Raw genomic sequence first — 26,773 nt, 5'->3', positions numbered from 1 at the left:
GAAATGGAAAGAGAAGGAAATACAGCAAGAAGTCTCTGTGGGTGCATGTGATTTTTGTGTTTGCTATTGTAGCCTGTAACTGCCATCTATACTGTTCTCCACGTTGTTACTGAGTTGTCATATTCCGTGGGCTGCAGCAGGGAAAGGATCCTGACTCCTCAGCCATTTGGTATGGATTGGTTGAACACCATACTGTGTGAGGCTAGCAGAACTGACTAGCTATGCTCACATTGCAGAGCCCTTCACTTGGTTCACCTCTGGGTCCCATGTGATTCCCCTTTAGCCCTGAAATGTAATCTTATATTTGTTTTCTCTGTGCAAGGTGGTAGGTATCATGAGAGACACATGTCACAGCTTGTTGGAGCAATTTTCTTCTAGCATGACGGTGACACTCCTCTAGCATGATGATGTTCTGGGCTCTAGGACATGATTAAAAAAGTACATGGCACTTTCAAGCAGCATTGGGAACTGTGCTGGACGGAAAAAGCCAAACTGAAGGGAATACGTAATCATACTGGCTTTCTGAAGACCAAGCAGCAGATTATCTCTCAGTTGCTCTGGAAAGAACTAAGTCTGTACCTGCAGTGGCAGGTATTGCACAGTAGCAGGCGCAGATGTACAGAGAAAAACAGCTGGTGCTGGGGACACAATATCCAAAGTATCCATGAAATTTTACTTCACGCTAGGTCCAGCCTGTTCCTAAGGACTGAATGTTACTGGTCGGGGACCACGAGGTGGACACTTGCAATACATCTTTTAATGGAGTTTCATCCCACATGAATTTAATTTGTGAGCTATGACAGTGCTCTCAGAAGTGAACTCAAACAAAATATGTGAGCACAACTGTGCGATTCCAACCAAAATATGAGCCAGGGAGTGTGCTCCCTGGTGTACTCGGCACTGGTGAGGCTGCACCTCGAATACTGTGCTCAGTGTTGGGCCCCTCACTACAAGAAGGACATCGAGGTGCTGGAGCGTGGCCAGAGAAGGGCAACGAAGCTGGTGAAGGGTCTGGAGCACAAGTCTTATGAGGAGCAGCTGAGGGAGCTGGGGTTGTTTAGTCTGGAGAAGAGGAGGTTGAGGGGAGACCTTATTGGTCTCTACAACTGCCTGAAAGGAGGCTGTAGCGAGGTGGGGGTCGGTCTCTTCTCCCAAGGAACAAGTGATAGGACGAGAGGAAATGGCCTCAAGCTGCGCCAGGGGAGGTTTAGGTTGGAGATTAGGAAAAACTTCTTCACCGAAAGGGCTGTCAGGCACTGGAACAGGCTGCCCAGGGAAGTGGTTGAGTCTCCATCCCTAAAGGTATTTAAAAGATGCTTAGGGACATGGTTTAGTGGTGGACTCGGTAGTGTTAAGTTAATGGTTGGACTCAATGATCTTAAGGGTCTTTTCCTACCTAAATGATTCTATGATTCTGCTCTATGATTCTAAAACTGCCTTTCTTATAGAAGCCAAAACACTTGAAGAGACACACCTTAAGCAGACTTGCTCCACAAAGAAGCCTGGGAGTTAACTATCACATGTTTAGTGACGATGCTTGAGAGAGTAACATCTGGAGTGAAACAGGGAGCGAGTTAAAACGACACTGAAAACACCAAAACAGCACTGGCCCATTCAGGGCAGAGCCTCTGAAACTCCAATTAATAAAACTTTTCAGTGCTGACTGGCACAACACTGGCAGTTTGAAGGCAACATGTTAAGGATGTGAAAATTGTCTATGAAGTGTTTTGACGTGAAGGCAAGCAATTGTAATTTGGAGCAAAGCATAAGTTGTGGAGGCCACAAGGGGACAGAGAAGGGACGCATGGGCAAATCAATATGCAATGAAAACGGCCACTGCATGAGTCTGCTGGGATAGGCTGCTTTTTGTGCTCAATACTTGCTAAGGCTTCTCCACATTTTCAAAGAGGCCAGCTGTTATTTTCACACATCCCTTATTTTGCCCTCAGGCTGGCGCAGTTTCCCACAGAATTTACCCTTGATTCACCTTACTCCTCTTCCCTAAATGTCAGTGAAGACTAAAGGAAATTTTTGTGATCAAATCATCAAATCAATAGCGCTGCAGCTGTACAAGGAAACGGGAGATGTCTGTTCACAGGCACTGAAACTGCAGGTATGCACTTCATTGCATACACATCATTAAGTCCCCTTACCCTCTGAACAGGGTGGCTGCATCGAAACTGCTTTTGGAGAACGTGCTAACTGCCAAACTGTGTCAATATTTGGGCAAGCACTGGCTAATCTGGGTCAAAAGTGTGCCAGGATATGCTCTAACAATTTAGAAGTGTAATGAGTCAGTTCTAGTGTCCTTGGTGCTCTAATTTACTAGTGCAGAAATTATCTAAAAATTTTCCATCAGTCTTGTAACCTCTGAATCGGATACATGGGGCTTTTTACACATTTCTTCTGTTCAGTTTGGTACAACACCAAGATCCTATATACGGTCTGCTGCTGTAGGAGAAAGGAACTAACAAATGGGAAATAATTGAGAATAGAGCACTGAAGTGACTGAAAAGCAAGGGAGACTGACTTCTGAAGAGGAGGGTAACTGTTAGCATTTGAGGAGTTTAAAAGCCAAAGGGGAAGAAGAATTATTTGCAGGGTCCAGTAGAGTTTCACTAGGTATAAAGAGCTGAGAATGACAAAGGGATCTTTAGCAAGAACAGAGGGAAGCATTTCATCAACACTGAAGCCTGCTGGACCGTGAAATAGTCTCCTGAAATAAATGGCGGCAGTCCTACAGCTTGGGTCATTTTAAATTAGACTGGCCAAAATACTTGAACGAATTCTTTAGGGAACAACTCAATACTGAGTCCCAGGGATGGCCACGTCAACCTCGCAGGCAGCTCTGCTGCTCATGGTAATTAGGCTCCACCACGCTGCCATGAAAAGAGTGCTGTTTGACACTCACGCGGCACCAGATCTTTCACTTACGGTGCTTGTCATGATATCGTGTTATTTATACATTACTCTGAGTTGAAAAGTCTCTGTGAAGAGGCAGGCAGAGCCCCCATAAGTCAAAACCCTGGACTACTGAAGCTGATGAAAGATATAAAATAGCTTGCATTAAACCTTCTAAACTGCTAGCATCAGTGAGAGATTTTACTGAAAATATCCCTCAGCAAGAAATGATATGTAGTAATGAGTGAACAAGGAACATGTTTGAACTAACAAACACATTCTGACAGACTCTGTGGGGCTTTTTTGGTTTTATTTTTATTGGATTTCATTTTCTGTCTGCTTACAAATGCTTGACTGACAGGCATTGAAGGCTGGTATCTCTCTCTTCTCTTCAGAACAGATAGGGAAGGAACATCAACATTTCTCAACACCGACCCAGAGGGAACAACCTTTCCTAAAAATAAAGGCATTTCCCTCACACCTGTTGCCACACCCTAACCACCTCTCCTTCTCTTTTGCCAAGAGAAGCATCAGCTAAACTGAAGCTCTGTTGATGTGCTTTGCTTTCTTCAGGATATCTTCAACTGATGATTAGAAACTGGACGGAGTTATTTTCACCATATACTTACTTGCCAAAAGTTAGCAAAGCATCACCAGACAGCACTGGCTCTCATGCTCTGATGACCATATATTACTGGAGAAAACTGTCCACATTCTCACATCAGCCAAGTTAATGCCTGAGTTCTGCATTAAATACAAAAAGAAAGAAATGGAAACCTGTGGAAATACCCCAGGGAGCAGGGGGGATCATTCTTGTTATTTACTGTGTCTGCTGACCAAAATGAGGAAGGAACATGCTAAACAATTTATTTTCCCAATTCCCTCTGAGACATAGGATGACTCTTTCAGCCTCATTTTATAGATAAGTGACTTACGATCAGTATGATCAGTGTCCAGAGCACATAAGGAGTTGATGGCAGAGTTGACACTTGAACTAATTTCTCCAAATGCTTTCCTAGCACCCTTCCACTGGAGGACTTTCCATGGCTGCACAGACATCTGCAACTGATGGTCTCCAGTTTGCAATGTCTGTCCACCCAGTAGTGATTAACCATTAAACTGTGTTTCAGCTAGACTTACCTTGTATTCATTTGCTCTGAATGACTGACTTCCTGACCGCTAAGTAATTTGGTAACTGCAAATATCTGTATAAACTGACTGGCATCTGCTGGTTTTCAGGGCTGAGAGGTGATGTGGTTAGTCCTGGTAGTGTCAGGTTTGGCAGCTGACAAAATAGGCAGCTGCCTACCTCCATCTCTTATTGCTGCTGCTCCTCCTGTGGAGGCAGAGTGAAAACGGGGTGTAGGGAAGTCAGGATAGATGAAATGAACCTTGCTATTTCAGGGACAACTGTTCCCAATACCAGGAGCAAGCCCTACTCTCCAAATCTGCCCTTTCCCTGGTATACTTCTGTCTCGTCTGTTCCCCACTCTTCATGGTAGGAGAATTCATATAAGAAAGGAAAGAAGGTTGTGGAGGAGGTGGGATGTCCTGGTGGTGACTCCAAGGAAATGGTGGTGGGGTCTGGGAAGGGTTTGCCTCATCCTCCTTTCTCATCACCCCTGGAGAAGCTGTCTGCATGGGGAGGATCACTGGAGGCTTTCTGAATCAATATGCCATTTAGCATCTTTTTTATAGGTCTTTCCAGTCACCACATGAAATCCTGAAGTTCTCCATTCAATGGTTATCCATTTCTTCTCAAAGTTTTATCTCCTTCCATTTTTCACATGACCACAGGTGCCAATGAAAGGCATGGGAGGCTAAATTATATATATTTGCTATAACAGAGCTTGTGCCAGCACTGAGCACTGACAATGCACATTACAGTTCAGCTCATGTATTTCTGATGGCACATTTTACAGTGCTATATATAAAGTTGTTATGGCATCTATTATTCACTGCCAATACAGTTCAAGTTAAAATAGGTTTTATATAACAGTTCAAAGCAATATTTTAAGAAATAACACTTGTGTCAAGGCTGCTGTGTCCTACCAGATTTTGACATTTCCAAGCAATAAAGATCTTTATCCAAAATGTAAGGTTTTGGCGAGACATCTCCCTTGCAGACTTCTCTATTTTTAATCTGCAAGCAATAGCAAAAGAAGCACATTTAAATAAAATGAACAGCCAGCTGAACCTTTGACATGGCTGTTATCTTTCTAGGTGGAAACTGTGAACGCTGAAAAGTGCCTCAAGGGATGTTCATGACAGAGAACAATGTCCCATTAACCTGAACCTCTGAAGAGATTCTGGAGATGTGGAAAACACGAAAGTGGTAAAGAGTCATTGGAACATTAAGAAGATGCCTATTATGGGCACAATTTTATATCTGTTTTTCAGGACACAAGACAGGAAGAGAATTTATTTCCTCATTTCTTTAGCAATGAAAAAGGTTTTATATCTGTTCTTGCAAAAAGGGCAAATTCAGTGTCTCTTAAAATAAAAGACCCATTACTGGTTCCAGCACCATGAGCTTCTCCAAAGTTGAGTGGTAATCAGTGTGGCCCAGAAGATATGATGTTCTAGCAATGCGCTGTGACCTCTTCTGTGCTGCTTAAGACCTACGTGTTTCTGGTGCTAGATATGCAGAAAAGTAAAAATCCCAGCAAGACCAACCATTTGCATAAGATATGTTTTGCACAGCTCTGTTCTTCATTCTAGTCCCCAAAGAGCAAAGGAGAACAAATGCTATACATCAGTTTGGCAACAAATTTAGTTTATTAGCTGTGTTTGACAGTTAGGAATAATGTTTCCTTTTAACTTTCTTGGTTACTTCATGGTTTTGGAAACATATTGGAAAAAAGTTGTAAGGGTGACTCTGACCTCAGTGAGTCCCTTCTCTGTATAGCCACAACTTCTAATGAAATCAGGGAAGTTTTAATGCACAAGATGAGTCCTTTCACAAGAAATATGTTTGTGTGGGTCAACAAACAGAAAACCAAAACCCAGTGAAAATGATTTAAAAGCACCATCTACTTATTCAAATACAGCCGGGGGGAGGTACGACGCAGTCCAAAAATCCGTTTCATTTTCATTATATTTCTTTCAAAAGAGATGTTAAATAAAATACTATTGGTCCTAAATGTTTTCCTCCTGAGAAGAAATGTTTAAGCTACGTTTGAAATAATGCATGTCGAAGGTAGTCCTCCTTACAGGATCAATATGGATCTTGGATAGCAAAGCAAAATGAATGCAGTTGGGATGGAGACAGGGAAAAAACAGGTAAAAAGAAAGTGCACACATTCTTAGGAAGCAGAAGGCTGAACGACATAAACATCTTAAATTGAATAAGTTATTAACTGCATAAGTTGAATAAGTTCTTCAAAGGTAAGTTCATATTAGACCAAACCAATAGATACGCAACCTGCCCAATACATAAGTGTTGCATTTATTTAGAAGTTATGTAGGGCTGGGACTGGATTCCCTTAACTCATCTGAAGTACCCCACCACGGCCACGTGGTCCAGTGCGGCCCCATGCAGAGATATCAGCTTGTGGCACAGAAAAGGGATTTAACCATCAAAATAAGGATCTCTTTGTGGAGACAAGACTGTACCTCTTGGTTTTTCCAAAGTTGGTGTGCTTGAGGCTGGGTTGGGATTTGTCATTTTCCACTGCCTAATGGGCAAACGCTAAATGTGCTTTTTTTTCTGAAGAGGACAGGGGCAACATAAAGACAGAAAGAAAAAGGCAGTGACTGTATTTCCAACAAAAGGATAACAACAATATCCTTTGTGTTCACAACACCATTTCAGAAATACCTTTGCATCCATCCTTCTTGAACATCAAAGGAACATCCCAAAACATGCATTTTCTTGCAACAGAGTTCCCTAGTTTGTCCTGGTGGACAAAGAGGTTCCTCAAATATGAAAGGACAATTCACACCCAAGGACACTCAGTGTGAGAATATTCTTTAACAATTTCATCCCTAGTAATGCATGCAAGTCCACAAAGCTCAATCATCTCTATTCAGCAAACCATAACAGAAATTAGACATACACTAACCTCGACCCACTCCTGTAAAACTATCAACATTTCTTACTTACAGTGTTGAATCATATGTAGCTATCACTGTTTGCAAACAGAGGTCAAAGCCTCAAAGCACCAGTCTACAGCAGGAACGTTTGTCCCCTTTTTGCACTGTTAACTCAATCACAATTCCTGCTATGCTGCAACCAAAATCTATTCTGATAAAATTAGCTCAATCCAATTAGAGGACAAAGTATAGTCCTTAATTAAATGTTCTGATTATTCTGAAGCCCTCTTTTTTTGGTTCATCTTGAGTTTAGGTCTGTAAGAGCATACAAATTAGAAAGATTTAAAATGTTCTGGTTTTACTCATTTATTGCTTAAATTTGAGTAACAAGAGTTTCCCAAAAGCATAAAAAGAGAAGTATAAAAAGAAAAATGTGGGATGTTTAACTTATTCAGACCTCTTTTTGTTCTTTTTTTTCATATTTTATTTATAGCACTGCTAATAAAAAAAAGGAATAAAAATAGTATGTCTTCTTTTAATTACATCAAGAACATCTAAATACTTTGATAAAGCAAAAATATTGAATTATTTGAAAAAGTTAACAAGTTATTTCCTTTCGTCTACCTATTATTCTCTCTAATGGTAAAGCTGAATATTTTCTGTCTGTGACAAATTCCAGTTTCAAGTTTGCATGTACCTAGAAAGTTGTTTTGCTGCAGACCATGCTCAATTAAACCACCTCACTACAGACTCTGTTATGGAAGACCCACTGAAAAAAAAGAAAAAAATTAGACCTTGAATATTAATTAATTCTTGTCATTTTCATTCCAGGTCATATGGATTTCTAATTCTACCTCCTGCCACTGATTTCCATTTTTAGAAACACCTGATAATCTCTCCCATGTTTAGCGATGCTGTACAGGCAGCCATGTAAATCAGCATTTCCTTCATCATGTTGAGCAATGCACAACACAAGGAATCTGCACTTCCAGCGCTCAAGCCCATGACGGCAGAAGGTTACTGACCTCAATCTGCTGAATGGCCTCTTCCCGCTGACGAATGACCTCCAGATCCTCTTCTGTGATTTCCGAGAGCAAGGCTTGATCCTGGCTCTGGTTCTGCCACATGCCATCTCCCCCATTAAAGATCTTCTCATCATCAGGTAGGTCAGAGAAGGGGGTCCTAGGGCTCTGCTGAGATGGGAGAATGGAAAGAAAGCAAAAGATGTGTAAATATTGTTCAGTTTTACATAGCCTTCTTATGAGAAAAGAAAAAAGTAATATAATAGATCAAATAAACAATGTCAAAAAGGTGAAGAGGAGTAAGTTACGTAAGAGGAAACATATCAAGTCTTGAAGGAAGTGTTAGGATCTGAAGCCAGATCTCCTGAACTACATTTGAGCCCCAGCAACCAGCTTCAATTTTCCAGCAGTTCTGACAGAACAAAACATTTACATGCATCTGAAAGATGACACATTTACCTTGTTGATTTTCCTGCAAATTCTTCTGGAATTAGATACTATCTCAGGCAGATAAAGCCTATGCATTTGCCTTAAAGACTTTGCAATCCAACTTGCAACATTCAACATAACAAAGGATGCTATCTTGTCTATTTATGAGATAAACTAAATACAGCTTAAAAAAGGAGAAAATCATTATAGTAATGTGACTGCAGAGTCATCAGTTTGAGCCACTCACAGTTTCATGGTGTTCACTCTATAGAGTTGACTTGATTTTGCTCACACATCAGATACTCTTTTCCGGGTAGTTAGATGTTCACATTGCCTTTAGGAGCTGTGCTTGTACTCAGATCCCAAATGAAAGAGTCTGGTCACGATCCAGCTGCATCTACACTGCAGGTAGGGGCAGAGGTTTAACAAGGTCTTCTCCGCCCCACCTTTAGCTTCTGTGCCTATAGAGATGTTAGGTTCAGTCTAGACTGGACTCAGAGAATGAACTGACACAAGGTTGGTTTGGAGAATCAGGAGGCTGAGCTCAAGTTCTAAACTAATAGGCACTGCTGAAGACTCCAATCCTACAACTGCATGAGTATTTCACTTCAAACAATGCACGTGGTCCTTTAAACTGGCCTTGAGCTGAGCTTTGACTCCTAATCAAAAGTTACAATAAAAAAGCAATCCAAGTGCTTCTGACACTCTGAAGTTGAAAGAAGAAATGGCAGTTGCTACAGCACGTTCTTGACCTGAATGTCCCCAAAGTCTCTGAAAGCTACAGGGGAAAACAAGCACAAGAATTCAGGAGGATGTTCAGTTCTCTGGACCTGGGCTTATCTGAAGCACAAACACCAGGGCTTTTCAACCAGTTGTGCCTGAGAAATAAAGTCTTTTGCTGTCTTGCTGTGGCTAAGTTTTCAAAGATATTAAATGCCCTGAATTCCCACAGAGTGAATAGGAAGCAAGGCCATGGGGCAGCTTGCTGGAAGGGCAAAGAAGGACTGGAGAACTGGAAGGACTGGGAGGACTTGAGTGGAAGTTGCAGTGGAAACAATGCCAGATCACCACGGCAAGAATGAGAAGCCTAACCAAACATGCATGAGGGAGGAAGGGGAATGAGGAAAAAAAAGTCACTTATAATGCGTTTTACTTCTTGCTTGTTTGCTTAGACATCTGCCTTGGAGGAACTGTGAAGGAGGCATAGAGAAAATGGGTAATATTTAACTCTTGCAATCACATTTAGACACTCTAGATGGCTAGATTTTGAAGAATATCAGGCATGTGGAAATGCTTATTTAACTCTTTAACTCTGCTTTAATTCTCTAAAAAGTGTATAATTTCTGCATTTAGAAACTAAAGAATTTTTGCAATTGCTTAAACCTAGACTTTGCCTTACGAAATTCATTATTATTATCACAATCATCTAGTTGCAGACAAGGAAAATTATACAATGTGATGAAGGAAGTGGGGTGATGGAAGAAGTAGAGGCATATAGAAAAATGGGCAGCAAACAGTCAAGTATCTTTCAAAAATATAAACAGAAGATTAAAATCTTTGACATTAATGTCTGTCTGTGTTTCACCTTCTGCTTCCCTGGGGTCTGTTATCTACAGAGAAAGGGTATGTTACAGGAAGAAAATCATCATTTAAAATTAGGTTAAAAATTCATTTACACTTTAAAAGACGCATTTCAATAGGATTAAGATACTCTGGGGGTGTTTTATTCACTAATTATTACGTGCTTTGGACACTAACTTATCTGGTAGGGTGTTTCAGTGCCAAAAGCAGGTATTAATGGACTCAAGGGAAAAACCCTTGGGGTATTCTAATGCTTCATTTATAATGACAGAGGTGTCCTCTCAACTTCACTAGTGGGCTAACTAGGACATGTAGAGGCAGTTATACTGCACAATGCCAAGTAAGCTGGAAGAGGCCGAGTGTCTGCCCACTGAAGACGCAGGAAAACAGGGATCTGATGAAATTCTTGTACTATGCTCACAGCAAGGACACTGTGCCATGGACCTAAATGCACACAAATGGACGCTTAAAGCCATGCTTTCCTACGCAGATATGCATTTCAGTGGAAGATAACAAACTTACAAGTTTTCAAATGTTTCCTGTTCTGTTTTGATGTGGAGGCACAGGATTAACAGGAGAGCCAGCAACCAACTCTTCAAATTATATTAGTCCATGTAATACCACAGTTGTATCATAAATACGCTCGATCTTGGCCTGTGTCAACTCTATTCGTCATCCCCACTTGTTGGTCCTGGTATCTGTAAATAACATGCCCCCCCCAAATAATCCAGATAGTGCAATGCAAGTGATGCTGCTCAGTCATCCCTTACAAAAGCTGGCTATTAATCTGTTTAAATAGATAACGGTCCAGACACAGATGTTTTTCTCTGAACAATGTAGTGGCTTAAGTTAATTTCAGAGCTGCTAAAGGCAATTACGTGAGTTTGTATCCTTAATATCTTTCAAGAAAATCCAACCACGGCTGCTGAGTGAGTGAGTAAATCAGGAAACAACGGGATACAGGGGGGGCGAAGTTTCCTTTCAGACATAAAAATGGCTCCATAGTAAGACTAAATATAGTGACCATGGCCTGCTATCGGGGTATGTATGGTGGCTGGCTGTGCTAACAAATTAAAAGCAATTTTGTGTTTGTTGATGGTACAGAGCCCCTCATTTCTGTGATAAAGTGAACAAATCCTGGATTCGAAAGTGTGAAGAAATCTAATGACTTTTAATACTTCTGACTGAAAACTGCATATAGCTTGGTTTATCAGTGGTCTTTGTTCCCTTTTGAGTTGTGCTCATTGCTATGTCTGACAAAATATTTTATTTATAGCAAGAAAAGATATGATGGAGGACTGTCACTGAGCCTCCACAGATAAAGTTCCTTTTGACAATGCACTGGAAGGGGCCATAACTCCCTATACAGGCATTTCCACATTAAATTTAATTTAATGCCAAATTTTATGCCCTGTGAATCTCTCTGTAATTTTCTGTTGGATTTCCTTTCATAAATTGTTAATTGGATGTGTTTGAAGTTGTTCTTTTGTTGAAATTTGCCTGTGGCAGATTTTTGGCAAGATGTATCTATAAACCAAACTCTGCCTGTGAAAAAAATGATAGGAGAGAAAAAGTTGAGTATCTCTGATATGCTCAGTAGTTCTTTTAAAATTAAATTCTTAGGACTGAGGGTCATACTATGCTGTTATTCATCACATCTGAAAAATTATGCCCAGCCACAACATTTTTTCTGCTGGATAAAATCTTTTCACTAGGATAAAATCGTTGCTGCTTACAACTACATTTTTAAATCAGATTTATTCTACCAATGGGGAGATGCTACATGCAGCTGCTGATAGAGAAGAGAAAAAAAAATTAAAAAAGGTTTTATCTGGATGGTGACAACTTCTGCCAGCATCTGTACTTTACCAGCAGTAAAATCTTTGCATCAGAGCTGCATGGAGGTATTTAAAAGATGGGTAGACATGGTGCTTGAGGACATGGTTTAGTGGTGGACTTGGCAGTGATAGGTTAACGGCTGGGCTCGATGATCTTAAAGGTCTTTTCCAACCTTAACGATTCTATGATTCTATGATTCTGAGACTCCTCCAAAGATGACCTCTTCCAGCCCAGTGCCTGCCTCACTCCCCTTCGTATATTAGAAGGTATAGAAGAGCAGTGTTAATACACACAATTTCTTCTCCTTGTACACAGCAATATCACAAGTTTTACAACCCATGTCACATAAAATCACCAAGCAAGGGACTGAAATGACCTCTCTTCAAGTTCCCATATGGTTTTTACTCCACCCAGAAGCAGAAATCTAACGTGAACCCCACCTAATAGAACATCAGCCAGCTTTCTTGGTTCATCTTCAGAGTGTTAGGAAATCTCCTGTAGCAGTAAGATGTGTGCTGGTACTGTCTCAGTCCTGTAGCTCCCTTTTACATCTCTAACTTTAACGATGCCATTTCTGATTGTCATTATAAGATCGTTCCCTTACCAGAAATTAAGGACACAAAATGTTGACTGGAGATGGATGAGAAATGGCTTTTACCACCAGTGAAATATTTGGTGATTTCAAAGGAAAATTTCTTTTCCACACCACATCAAAACCTGAAGATATAGAGAAAAATTATAAGCCAGAGAGAAAGGAGACACACTCCCTCCAGCTCAGGTTAGTTACAAGTCAGATAATTAAGGTGCCCAATGTCAGCTGCAATAAGATGGTCCCCTCACAGTCTTTCCAAAAAGAACTGTAAAAGTTGATGTAAATAATTAAGATTTATTGGAGTTGGATTTACAGACTGTGTCCACCACATGAATGACACACTACAGGGGCAGGAGGATGAAGGGCTGAGGAAGACATTCACACACTTTTACCTTCAACTTCGGTGTGAAGGCAGCTGAAGAGGAGATTTAATTGAGCTCAGTGTCTGAAATTAGACAACGTGAACCCATTTCTACACCATCTCCATCCACTCTGACTTCAATCAGGAGTTGTGTCCTGGAGAGGAGGGTTTCATTTCTGACTGTGTGTGAAAACATGGGAAGAGGATATTAATGGAGTATCTTAGGACAGATGTGACAGAGCTGTTGGTACCGTCAAAGTAGGGAAAGTAGGTCTCCTAACTGGACTGAAAACTTAATTCTGGAGAATAAGAAGGCACACAAGTAAATTTTTCTGACTACTTCTCCACTCATATTCATATTTCAAGCAGTTGAAGCTGTCCTCATCATCACTTGATTGCTAGGCACTTGAGATTGAAAGCTGTCTCCTTTATTCTAGACCATCCTGAAAAGTCTTGGACTGAGTCTGGCAACTGGCTCTATTACACAGCACCATTTCTCTTAGCTAAAAACCAGCCCAAACCAGAAAATAACTTGCCTTTGATATGCACAGCACAGTTCACAAATTCACTGGTTACCTCCAAGTTTATATGAGCACAGGTAAAAGAATTCTCACCCACATAAGCTAATTTCGTACTACGTACTGCAGGTTGTTCCAAGGAAATCTTTTGCAGCCATGAAAATAGAGTATTTTAGAGGTCATGACTCAGGTAGTAAACCAAGGAAGGATGCTCTGTCTTCTCCAATCTCAAGAAGCCTCCTGCACCTCTAGCAGGGATGTGGCCAGCTCAAGCAGTAATCAACACACCTCCCACACCTCCTGCAAACTATCACATCTTCTTGGGTTACATTTTGGCTCTGGCTTTCACACAAAATGCAAATGCAGAGATGTTTATCTCCTGTTTTATAGTATGTATAGACATATAAACAGCCAGGCTACACTTTATGAGGGTATCCTATTCTCACTAGCATCCAGGCTTAGAGATTCACGTTTTATTGCGTGTAGAATAATGAGGCCAGAGTGCCTGCATTAAAGATCAATAAAATACTTTACATGGAGGACCACTATGCACACTACTGCTGTAGTTACGCTGCCTGCCTGTGCCTGACACATTTTTAATAGCATGTTGGCACTGCAAGCTGTCTGGGACAAAAATGGCACGGAGCAGCCGCTTTGGCCTGCCTATCTACAATGTACAGCTAGGTTAAGAAGACAAATAAATCAGATTAGATGATCTTTCTCAAACCATCCTTCCAAAACAACTAACCTTGCAGACTCAATGAGATTTAGAGCTGTATCTTGCCAAGCAAAAGCCCAAAGCAATTACAGGTAGAAAGGCCTCAGGCAGGCACAGAACAAGCAGCCTGGGACTTCTAAATTTTTTAGAGGAGTGAAATAGTGATATTACAACTTTGCATTATCTTTCACACAGAAGATCACAGCAGTGATTGGTAATCTGAGCTCTGTTATCTTACAGAGGTGCTTCCCACAACACCAGGGGAAGAAATGCAATCACAAATTAATCATTGCTTGCTCTTCCTTTTCACTCAAACATGGGCACATTTAAAACTACCATAGCAAGGACAACTTTTAAGTGGGATATTTTCAATCCTTCCTGCATGCATCACTAACATGGGCAAATACAGAAATGCATTCAGCATTTTCTTCAAGTTATGTAAATTTTATTACTGTGCACCAATGTAGCATGAGAAAAAACAGCATGGGGAAATTAGCATAAAGGGATGGGTTGAAGTGCATTTTTATTTAAATTGACTAGAATCTCTCATGTGTTTCTGTCTTCACTCTTGATCAAGTTGTTTACTTTTGAATGATGTGAACCTGAAATTGAGCAAGCAAATCATCTTTTCTACCAGCTTCTTTGCTATGGAATCTGCAAGAAATTACTAATTTGGGGGAAAATGTAATAGCAGAAACTATTTTGTTAGTTCACTTTTCAGCACTTATAAATTTAATCGTTCATGTCTCTGCAGTCATGAAGACTAAGAAAATCCATTTAGTTTCCTGGAACTAGAAGAAACTTAGTAAGAGAGTACCTAGTTCATACCTCCTACTGTTTTCTTCTTCTTTTTTTTTCCTTCAAGACTTTATTACTTCACCAAATTCATTCTGAGCAATCCTGACCTCATCACCTAGGGCTGCTCTAGTTCAGAGTCGATCTTACTGTACTCAGGGTGAGAGAATTAAATGACATGTCTGTGGTAGATGAAGAAAAAGAAAATAAGCCAGGGCCCTGAGGTTTAGCTCTCTGATAACCAACATGCTTTTAAGAAGCACAGCATATTTTCACCCCAAGGTGAAGACCAAATTTAGGAGGAATGCCCTTCGTACCAGGCTTAGATGGTGGGGTGGACACTGATATTTTGCTCATGGAGATCATCAGCTTCTAAGGGCAAACTTCAGTAGACTGCAAGGGCTACATTTTGTCATGTATTTTCATCCTGCGTAATTCTTCCAGATGCCCCATAAGGGAAGGAAGGAGCAGTTTGTCCTGTTCCTATTTCCAGTCCTTCTTTTTTTCTCTTGATTTGGCAACTTTATCTACCATGCAAATAGACGGTCCCATGGCAATGTGAGTGAAACAACAGCAAGTGAAGAGAGGTATAAACTTCCCCTCTCTGTAATCTAACATCCTTTTCTTTTCAAACCCATTTCATTGAATGACTTAAGTCTGATCATACATGTCTAAACTCATCCTTCTCCAAGACAACTGCCTGTGCTATCACTAGTTTCAGGTGGCATCTCTACACATGCAAAGCAAGTGGATGAACACTCCTGTAAGATTGCCACAAAGGAGAGCATTCACCGGTATTTTTACAGCATCGCATCACATTCCTAAAGCTCTTCCTGCCCTTTCCTAGCTGTCTGAATTATATTCTCATAATTCTCTGTCTCTGCACAACTCAGCTGCTGGCACCATTTTTGGCTGGCGCTGCTGGCTGAGAGCTGTACTGTATGTCGTCCCTGGATCCTGATGCTAGGCAGAAAACTCCCCTGCTCGCAGCTCCCTCACTGAACATCTGAAGCACCCAGCATTTGTGTAAATGGACCGTGCTTGCAAAAGCTCACAGACACATCAAGACTGTCTAGAAAGGACCGTGTTGTCTCTGCCTCCCGACGTATGTGCCGCACAGCTGGTGAGCAGGTCCCTGCTAGAAAGGCAAACAAGAAGGAGAATGAGTCACTGGCTCACTCGTTAACACCTGTCTAGTGCAAAAAAAAAGTGAGAAGTATTTTTCCTGGGTTCACATGGAGGCAAGAGCCAAATTCAACTTGATTTCTTACAGCAGAGACAACCCCTAGCATGGGCACAGTTCCACTCTGTAGTGTGGAGCAGTGGAAAAGTAGGAAGATGCTGGAAATAAAAAGTATGTCTTTTTTCTTTCAGGAAACTGACTGCTTTTGTACTACATGGAAGGTATGAAAATGGGAAGATTTACTAAATCCTAGTAGCTGCTATGCAGAACGGAGCATTTGAATTTGCATGTTAGTGGCTAAACCAGAGTACATTTTTATGCCATGCACTTTGGAGGAGGCTCACTCCTGTTAATCCTCATCTCCTTCTCAGTTTTTTTTTAAAGTGTTCAGACACTTTTTTTCAGAAACATGGTTGACTCCCACAAACCTCTTTGGCAGCAATCTTTTAATCTCTTTTCGTTACTGGCCTTTGGCAGGTTTTCACTGGACTGCTCAGTGTCCAAGCAAATGTTCACAGCCTAGTAGGGAGAAACACTCTCATTTAGTGACTGCTCTACAAAACATCTGCCCATTTCACAGCCCCTTCACTGTCTGTGTTCACAGTACTTCAGTTACTGCCCAAAAGCCTGATCCCAAATTAGGACAAAAATCAGAGGCAGCTTTTCACCACCCATCTGGAGGAACACTGCTGAGTGTTGTAAGGGTAGGTGGTCAGTTGATGAGACAAGACAAGGGTCCTGCCTCTTTGTGAGAGCGGGGTCCACCTTTGCGGGAGAGAAGGAGAAAAGTGGGGGCTGAGCTTGGAATGGCAGAATGGGACAATACCTGTTCACCCCACCACAGCTTCTGGCATCACCCACAGAAGAGCCCCAGCTTGAATAATGCCAACATTGCACTGAGATGTACTTCAGCAAGATGCTGAAGCACAGAAATGGCTAGCTCTGCACTGGGACAACAGCAATGCCTCTGCAGGCAAACGTAACCTATTTTTACTTACAGGCTTTTCTCAGCAGCCGTCTATTATCCATTGGATTTCACCATAAGGGATCAAGACAAATGGTCTGTCTTCTGTCACAAAGGATGCTCAGCCCTTTGGTCCAGTTCACAGCAAATTTTTTTCAGCACTAACTCAGAACAAAACAGGGGCATTATCATAGGGTGGTAACCCCAAAACTTAAAGTCAAAGCGAGTTACTCAAAATGACCAAGCAAAAGAGTCAGAGCCAGGCAGAGTCCATCTGAGTAACTGATTTGTGACTCCCATGTGGCATCTCCACCTGAGAAAGCAACCTCTCAACAGAGAGAAAGTCAAGTCAGTAGAGTCTAGGGCACGATTTGTCCCATCCAAAATAGCCACTCCAAGCAAGCGTGAAGTCAGCAGCACGCACTGCATGGCATGGCATCAGCAGAGAAACCAAACAGATCAAAACCACAAGCTGGGAAGTTCAACAAGAAAGCGTCTTTGACAGACCCTTCATATGTGCACAGCAGTGACGGGAGAAGAGGGAACAAAAATTCACATTTCCTCAATGCCATGTAAACTGTTTGTTTTTTTTTTTTTTTAATTTACCTGTGAATTTGCTACAATAAAGCCTATTGATCCATGTCTGATTGCAGGCAGCTGCTTGTTAGGTATTACACTAATATTATACACAAACCCTCAATTGTTTTTCTTCAGGACATTTTTTGTTTTAATTAAAATACAAACAAAGGTAATAAAAATGTTAAAAAGATAGAAAAAGACAGACACCTGCAGTGAAACAAGAGACACCAACTGAATGGAAGTGAAAATATTGAAAATCTAATTTGGGAGTATCTAGCAGCACTGCTATACAGCAGGCTGTCATGGATCAGTGACATGATCTGTGGTCAGTCTCTGGTGAACCCATTCACGACAGCCAGACAGCATGTAAAGGGCTCGCCCTGGCTTCTCTTTTCAACAGGTTTGAGGAAAACTTTCTATCTCTAGGGAGATCTAATTAGACTGAGCTTTTTGACCAGAACTGGCCAGAACTGAAGCTGTCATGAGCATCTCAAATAAAATAAGATTTAGGAAAGCAAAGACACCGTGAAGATGATGGAGGAAGGCATTGTTAACAAAGACTAAATAATTATGTTGGGCTAATTCCCAACACAGGTAGTGTTGAAGAGTGTGTGCCTTTTTTCTAGGGTCTGTTTTTAGGTTATTTAACAAAGGATAAATCCAGGCGAGTATCCTGGCACGTAGTTTTTGTAAAAGCCCCTTATCCCACATCAGCTATACATGCAGGTAACCTTAAAAACAGGTGGATGGATGTTTCTCCACTGGTTTTGCCAGAGATGGACTTGGGAGCAATCACCAAGCCCCATCCTGTTAGGAAAGCCATGAAGGCAATCCCAACACAGCTTGAGTGGGTTGTGCTTTCAGCCAGCTCAGCTGGATCGGGAAGAGCACATCTGTCTATGCTGATTATAGAGGTTCTGCTGTTCCTCTTGGGTCAAGAAAATAACAGACCCCAGGAAAGCACAGTCTTTATGGGCTTTTCCTTAAACTTAGAAAACAAAACAGGGCTTTAGCAAGGCCAAGCAGCTTTTTTCCAATGTTACTTGCTGTTTCTGTATGCTGCAATCAAGAATTGCTTAGGGAGCAAGTTCTTTGGTCTCTTTTAAGTGACATATCTGCTCAAGCTAACAAGGTGTGTGCTGAAAGTGTATAACCTAACAAGCAGAAATTCCTTTTATTGTCTCCCTATGCTTCCTACCAAACGTTTGTTGGTTGTTTTTTTTTTTTCTGCTTTCCCTCCAAACATGATATGTTCCAGCTCATGGGACACAAACCCGATTGGCAGTGCTGGGAGGAAAGGAAGATACTTGGAAATTAGCATTTGATTCTAGTAGTTGTATTCTTAAGTGTATAATTATGGCACAGCACTGCACAGCAGAGCCTATTTAGACAGGGATTTTTGCAATCAAAAGGTCTGTGGCATTTGTTTCTCAAGAAATACAGTCAGTGAAATAAAGATCACGTTTTCAACTAAATTGGTGAAATGGCTGATTCCTCCTACTTGTCCTAGACACGTCCATGCAGGAAGGGACGAGTCTGTTTCTTTCTCCTGACCAGTGATAGTCCCTCTCTAACACAGCCTAATCTCCCAACCTGTAAATAACCTTAAAAAAAAAAATAAGTTCAACTGAAGGGAGTTAAATGCTTGCCCTGATTTTTGTGTGCTGTAACATCAAGGAGCAACGTGGATCTGAGGACATTGGTTTACTGGAAATATTTAATAACCAGTCAACTCAAGAAAAATTAAGAGTGACAACTTGAATTTCAAGTCAAATGAAGTCAGGGTATTTACTGGTTTAAAGAAAAACACAAGAACAGCATCAAGAAAATTACATTTTTCCTCAAGAATAGCGATCTAGTTATTACAGATCTAGACAACGTCTCAAGAAAGAGAAACTAAAGATATTAGGTAAATGTAGGCACAATGCATATTGGTGACCAAAATGCCTGCAAAGTGAAATGATGAAAATGGGAAGCGTAAACATTGCTAAAGGGAACAAAATCTTGTTTCTGAATTAGTTTGTCCAGGGAGAATTAAATAGGAAGAATTTGGCTGTTTGCTCATTTGTCCTGTATGAGTTTTTTACAGGGCAAGATGAAGTGAATTTAACCTTCCAAAGAGTGACAAGAAATAGGAAACGCCAGCAAAGGAAAGCAACGCAGACCAGCTTTATTATCCTCATGTGCTCCATGCTGTCTCTGTGATATACGTTTACAGAAAGGCTAACCTTTCTTTAGCTCAAGCGTTCAGTCCCATACCGCGTGATTAGCACAGAGGCTTGATGAAGGCTTTCATGAGGATTGAAAAGCTGTCTAAAATGTTTGCAAAATAAAACATTCAGGGAAAGGATTAAGATTAAAAATGCTGAAAGGTTTTCAGCTCAGCACCTCCAGAACGTGACATGTAACAAAATTGTCCAAAATCTGTGCATTTTACCAGTGAACATCAGGACAATGTCTTAACTGTGTCAGAGGCAGGAGAGGCCACAGATAAATACTCAGATAATTTCTACCACACATTTTTATTGGACCATTATTATTATTTATTTTACTTATGTTTTAACTGTGCTATCGACTTTCCAAACTGATGGGGCATTAACCATCCACACAACTGTTCTTTATTAGCTCTAGCACTTAACCTACCTGTTTCTTTCCTAACATCAGACCATTCTGACTTCTATCATTTAACTCAGTGAATAATTCACCTGATCTTCATTTATATTTTCACCTTGTAAGTATTTATAGACTGTAATCATGTCTCTATTGATACTTTCTTCTAGACTACTTAATTTAGCTCCCTCGTTTTCTCATCTGATGTTTATAGACTATACCTTGTTATTTTACTTGCCCTGTTTGTATTCTTTTTTATTCTCTCTGTATATACCAATACCCTTCCCAAGCCATTAACTCCAAGACTTCATTGCTTGTGCCATAAAAATACATTTCTGTTGGAAACTTTCACCCAAACACAGGAGAAATTTTGTCACATGTTAAAGTCTACTCTGAAAACTGCTGTATGGGGCTTTGGTTGGTTGGTTGGTTGGTTGATCAGTTGCCTCTTCGTAATTTTCCGAGCTATTCGACCTAGTCTCAGAGGGCTCGAATCTGGATACTTTCCATTCCTACAGTAATAAAGGAGAAATGAACAGATTCTGCAAGGCTAGGACATACTGACTGAATTAAAATCATATTTCACTCCTCAAAACAGACCTCTGGCTCCAAAACCACACTGGAGTAGGATCCTCTCAGTAGAAAGACAACAGCTTTCTGCTGTTTCTTTGAAGACTAGATTACACCTCAAGCTTCATAAAGCCTTATGAAATAACTGCTTATTACTCAAAGTGCTCTCTTTTTTTTACTTACTCTTTTTGCAAATCAGGACCTATGGACTCAGCAATGAGCTGCTCCAGGCCATACAGCACACGTGTGCATGCAGTGGTGCACAGCATTTTCTAGTATATAACGTATTGCTCCTCAGTGCTCCTTTGCGTACGTGGAGATGAGCTTTTTATCACATAACCTAAGACTTTGCACTGCACAAGAAGCTCCTCACTAACACATACGTGTGTGTGCATGGATGCAGGCACACACCCGTTGGCACTGTCATCTCTCTCTGTCCAAGGAGCCATGAATTTTGGGGGGAGAAAGGGGCCACAGCAAGCCACAGGAAGGGTGTTTTCAGGGAATTGGAATATTTCCCTCTTCTCCCTGTCTACTCAGAAAAGTGAGGAGGGCTTCTCCAATGGGTAATTCAACCAATTTCCTTTTCTCCACTGACTTTCTAAGGAGCTATAAACTGCTAATAGAGCCAAGGAGCTATATGCTGTTAACAGTTACCTAAAGTTAGATGCCTGTTTGTCCCATCAGATATCGTGTCCCATTCAGAGAAAGAGGGATAAATTAGGCAGATGCTGGTTCAGGACTGGAGGTATAGACATGTAAGTGGGATCCCTCTTAACACTAATTTGAGATGTTTGCACAGTAGGTATCTTCGTTTGAATTCATCAGCCAAATTGAACTGCCAGAAATCCACCTCGCCAAGCTTTACATACCCATACTGGAAGCATTGACCTCCAAGCTCCTTATTAAGACTCCCATTATATTCAGTGGAGACATGGTCAATAAAGTCAATGGAGATAAGAGCCCTATTCTGCAGATTTAAAAGATTGACAGCTAGTTAACATGAGATTGTGTTGAGACTATAAAGGGAGGCTTGAATGTCAGGCTCAGAAGTAGAGACCTACACTTCAGATGCCCAGGTGTGGCCAAGGGAGACTGGAAAAAAAGAACAAAATAAAACAAAATAAAACAAAACAAAACACACCAAAAAAACACAATTTTTATTTTTTTTTTTTTTTTTTTTCCTAGAGAACAATTCATCCTACGTAGCTCAGATGAGTATACTAAGATGTGTCTACTCTCTCAACTGACTGTAGTCTTGTTGCCTTCAGTGGTAGAAATCTACACTGTGGAATAATTAAGAGAGATTCCTTTGGCATGTATGGTTTGAGATCCCACCAGATTTATCCAATACTGGATGAGGACATTGAGGCAAGACAGATCTGGGGTGGTGCCCTAGAACCTGCTTGGATTCCCTCTTCATGGAGAAATCCTCTCTTCCCTGACATGGCACATTTAAGAGCAGAAGACACGTTTGCAATTATCATCTGGTCAGTGCAACCAAGAAGTAACAAAACCACCACTGCTTTACTGACGTGTGGTTTGTTAATTCATGTTTCACACAGAATGACCTTCTATCTCACAACACAGAAGTCTGAACCATATGAAATGCTGAATTTCTTTTGACAAGTTTCCTCCAGCTGGTGAGATCTGGAGGCAACCAGCATCTCCCCCACAGACCAGGTCCTTAATAGACTTAATAATGTCATGAGGATATGAAGTGATCTAAGCTATATATTCACACTCTATGAGATCACACTGCATCAAAACTTTGATAGATGCCTCTGCTATTTGCTCATCCTTAAGGAGCAATGACCCGAACATTAGCATGTCTAGTAAATTGTTCTAATGTGTGGTGAAAGGGGACTAATGGATACAGTAATTGATTGTTTGATGGATAGCTAGGGAGCCCTTTGATTATGAGTTTTTGCTACGGTCCAAGACATTTTCATTCTCCAGTTAACCCAGAGCTGATTGCTCGCATGAATTATCCCCTTCTCTGTCTGCAAATATCATTCTCTTAATAAATATTTCATTAGAAACAAACCAGTGGTGGGGAGAGAGGAGAAAGCAGATGCTCAATGCTGCGTCTTTCGAAGACATTATAGTCTACAGAACAAACAGATTATCCATGAAATGTGCTCAGGTCAGACAAGAGGTCTTTGCTTCTCCAGGATTTAGTGCTCAGAACAACGCAAGAGGCAGGAAGAAGCCTGAAGGTCAATTTAAATCCATCAAGAGAGGCCCAATATGGACCAGGAAGAATGTACTGCAGTGGGGAAGCCGCTATGTTAAAGTTGTCGTCTTCACAAGTTCCACCTTTCTGTCTCCCAAGCTCCAGCCTGAGCTTTCATGTAACAACAAGGAGGGGCCCTGACCAAGAAAAAGAATATCAGCAAGAAAACAGAGTTATAATTGCTGGGATTTTGCTGCTAAGAGTTGAATTTTGATCCTAGTGAAGCTTATGGCAAAATTCTCATGGATATCAATGGGGTCTTTTTTGCTTCTTTATGTTCTCATGATGATTCTTTTTTGCTTCTTTATGTTCTCATGATGATTCCTCAAAAGTTATTTACCACCTCTATTTAGATTTATGACATTTAATTATATTAATATTTTATTATTCAAAACTCCTGGACTGAACCTGGTTTTTTCATTTCAGCTGGTTGCCTTTTAGCATGACATACTTTTGAGTTACGAAGGTTGCTACTCTTCTCTGCAAAAATGCTACCCTGTTCTTCTAAAGGACAGCATAGAAACCAGGCAGAAGCAGAATCGATGGAGAACAGAGTCTGTTTTGCCATTCAAACTCCCAGTCCCTCATCAACCCTGTTTCATATCCCTTCAAATTCTCAAATGCGAAGAGAGCGATATTTATAGAGAATACTGTGGACCTCCACAGGCTCCACTGAGGAGAGGAACTTCATACACTAAGTTTGAGTCAGAAGTAGTTTGCTACAACACAGAAAGAAGTCACTACACAAGTAATCCCAATTCGCTTCAGTGCCACACACTCAATATGCTGAAAACTGCTGCAGTTTTTAAATCCTCTTTTATTGAAAAATTGTTGATGAGCAAAATACATAATGTTCCCTACTACTCTCTACCCTGTGTAGCTCCCCTGGGCACTGAGACACTCTTATCTTGTTTTCCTAGCTGTTCCTCGAGCATATTTATATTGTTAGACTCACAGTAAGTATCACTATGTCAATAAGTACAATTTAAACATTAATAGTATGGTTACAGGCAGAAATGCAACTGATCGTATCACATGCTATAAAAGGGGTACACTTGTCAAGGAAATGGCTTCAACGCTCTTCACTCTCAATTCTTTGCCAAAACTTCTACAGAGGGGAATGGCGTGAGCAAAATAGGGGGGGGGGGAATGAGAGACAGTGACAGAGGAAGAGGGACAACTAACCAAAAAGAGAGCAGGGACTAGCAAGAGCGAATTAAGAACACAGAAGATGCTTGGAAAGGGGGAGAGTGGGACAAAGAGGAAAGAAAGCATGAAAGTGAATTGAAAGGAAGCCAAAGGCAGATCCAGGATGCTTCTAAAATGCACAGATTTTCCATTCAGGTAAGAAAGACAGGGTCTGAGACAGGACCATCTGCAGATCTTCCTCACAGGGAATGAAAACCTCAGTAGTTCTGACATATTTCAGAAGCAAGGAGGGGAGAAGAAAGGCATCGAATCTTTCCAAAACCAGTGTAGCCATTAGGGAAGCCTGTGCATTACTGTTGTTGCTCCCCAGTTACCATACGCAAGCCAACTATTGGGGAGTAAAGTCCACAGTGGCTGAGCAGCAAATCCCATTAATAGACAGAAATTTCTGTCTTCTCCTGGAGAAGTATTTGCCACTAATTTCTGAAGATAAACCAACATCCTGCCCACCTTCAGGAAAGGAAACTTTCTTGCCACAGGGGACTTCTAGTAATAGAGATAAAATACGGGTAAAAGTAAAGTATCAGAAAAAACTCTCTTTCCGGGTAAATACTGAACTCTCTACTGATCTGAGACTCTCTACTGATCTGAGATTAGACTGAGTGAGAAAATTGTTGGCACAGTTAATGTAGGACATATATTTTCCATACCAAATTATGAAGGCTGACTGAGTCCATAATATCCCTGCATATTTTATCATAATTTTTAGGCTGCACACTGACTTTCTCCATGGAAAGCGCTCTACGAGTCACTGACACTGCCTGCTGAGGGAGGTGACACTTTCCATCAGTAAAGGAGCATCAACCTGGCTCAGCACTTTAAAGTCCCTGATGGGTTTACATTACCTTTCCGCTGAAGTCTTTCTATTTTCTTCCACCACCCATGCTTTTACCCATGCTGCTGCTTAGCTCAAACACAGCGGGGCTAATATGGCAAGCCACATAGCTAATCCATACCTTTTTCTTCTATTCTCGGGTCTCATTTGGCAAACGGAACGGGATGAGACCAGTCTGATCATAAATAAGAGACAAGCCCTTGAGGTATGTCCTGGGCCAGTCTCCCAAGGATGTTGACAAGTGCTTTAATTTTGTAGGAAACTACATTTGGCTGAGTTTTACAAAAGGCTCTGAGCATTGGGTACCACCCAAAGTCCCAGGGAATTTTTCCAAGAGGAGTCATGTTAGTTCAGTTGTCCTGGATAAGTGTCATCATTGATAACTCCATCCTGCTAACCAAAACATATCTATTGGATTGTATTGACGATGGTGGTATCCTTCTCCTCCAGTCTCACCCTGTCATGCAGTGACAGTGCCCAGTCCGGCACTCCTCAGAAAATGTTGACTTTCTCAGAAAGAAATTTGAGCCCTTCCACTCAGATTTATTCTAAATATGCCTCGTAGGTCTCATGAGTAATGTACCTACACAAAGAGATCTCAGAAAATGTACGGATTGTGCAGGAACATAAATTTTGACTGAACAAGTGATGAATAAAATGCAGAGCAACATCCTCAGATTTTGGGCAAAGAATATATAATCATTCAGTGGTGTTTGCGAAACATGTCAGGCTCTGTCAGGAAGAAGGGTTATAAATAAATGTGAGGTAGATACTTTAATAATGCTATTTCATATACATGCGATAATGAACTTTAATTATTTCTTTGGGTTTCTTTCTTCTTTCACTGTAGCAGATGAGTCAAGCCCAGATGTGTAATGAAACAGATACTGGCATCACAGCATTTTCTTTAGAGGTGGCTGAAAGAGCTCTACAGATCAGCTGCCAAATCATTTCTTCTCCTGTGGGGTTTCCTTCATGCATCTTACCCAGAATTTAATTCCCCCATACATGGCATGAGTGAATCATAGTGCAAGGAATTTTCCTGATGGAAAAGATTTTACAGACAAGCGGTCTTCTCACATCGCTTGTCCTGAAATGAAGCCAAAGTCATCTTTATCATACTCAGTGGAGCAACCTGCCAAGAGGAACCAGTTGCCATGTTATGTAAGGAAGTTCATGTATAACTTTGCATTCAGAAACTATGAAAGCTAATTTAGAGTGTATTGGTAACCTTATCACCAAATATTTGTGCCAGGGAACAAGGAGACTGATTTGTTTCCTGTTGTGATGTTGGGAATTAACAGAGGATATCGAAAGGAAAGCTCAGAGATGTTAAATGTAATGACGTGGATAAATATGAAATACCTCACTCATTCCTTGGCCCTGCACTAGACACTCAACCAAATAAACAGAGCAATGCAGCACATCGCTCCTTTTGCAAAATGCCTTCCCGTCAATGTCTACAATGACTACATGACTTTCATGAAGAAGGAGTCATATGAGATGAATCTCACCAAAATACTTTCATTCCCCCTTCCATCTTTCCTGCTCTGTAAGCAAGACCAATGACAAAACAACCCTATTGAAAGTAATAGGATATGTTCCTCAAATCCCCACACCATGAAGACACCACGGCCCAGATCCTCTACTTTCATACACAGGAGCTTTCAAACTCACTGGGGGGGCTACCCAAAAGTATCTGACTTAACTCATCAGGCCTGCTCCCAGTCCCACACCTAATACTCCAATGCTAAACAGTGGAGAAACAAACCGATAAAACACATAAATGCTGCAAA

General features: G+C 41.0%; 1 protein-coding gene across 1 annotated transcript in view; it reads right to left on the bottom strand.

The window, feature by feature from the left end:
* Positions 1–26,773, bottom strand: part of TSNARE1 (t-SNARE domain containing 1) — a gene marked incomplete at its 5' end in the record, with an annotated part of 395,143 nt that overhangs the window by 232,706 nt on the left and 135,664 nt on the right. Inside the window, one exon of the mRNA XM_082315677.1 lies at positions 7,962–8,129. Within this exon, the coding sequence (XP_082171803.1) occupies positions 7,962–8,129 (168 nt within the window). The remainder of the gene's footprint in view (positions 1–7,961; positions 8,130–26,773) is intronic.

This window comes from Platalea leucorodia (genome assembly GCF_965183815.1).
Source record: "Platalea leucorodia genome assembly, chromosome: 1".
Lineage (NCBI taxonomy): Eukaryota > Metazoa > Chordata > Aves > Pelecaniformes > Threskiornithidae > Platalea > Platalea leucorodia.
This window is presented reverse-complemented; position numbering and strand designations above follow the sequence as displayed.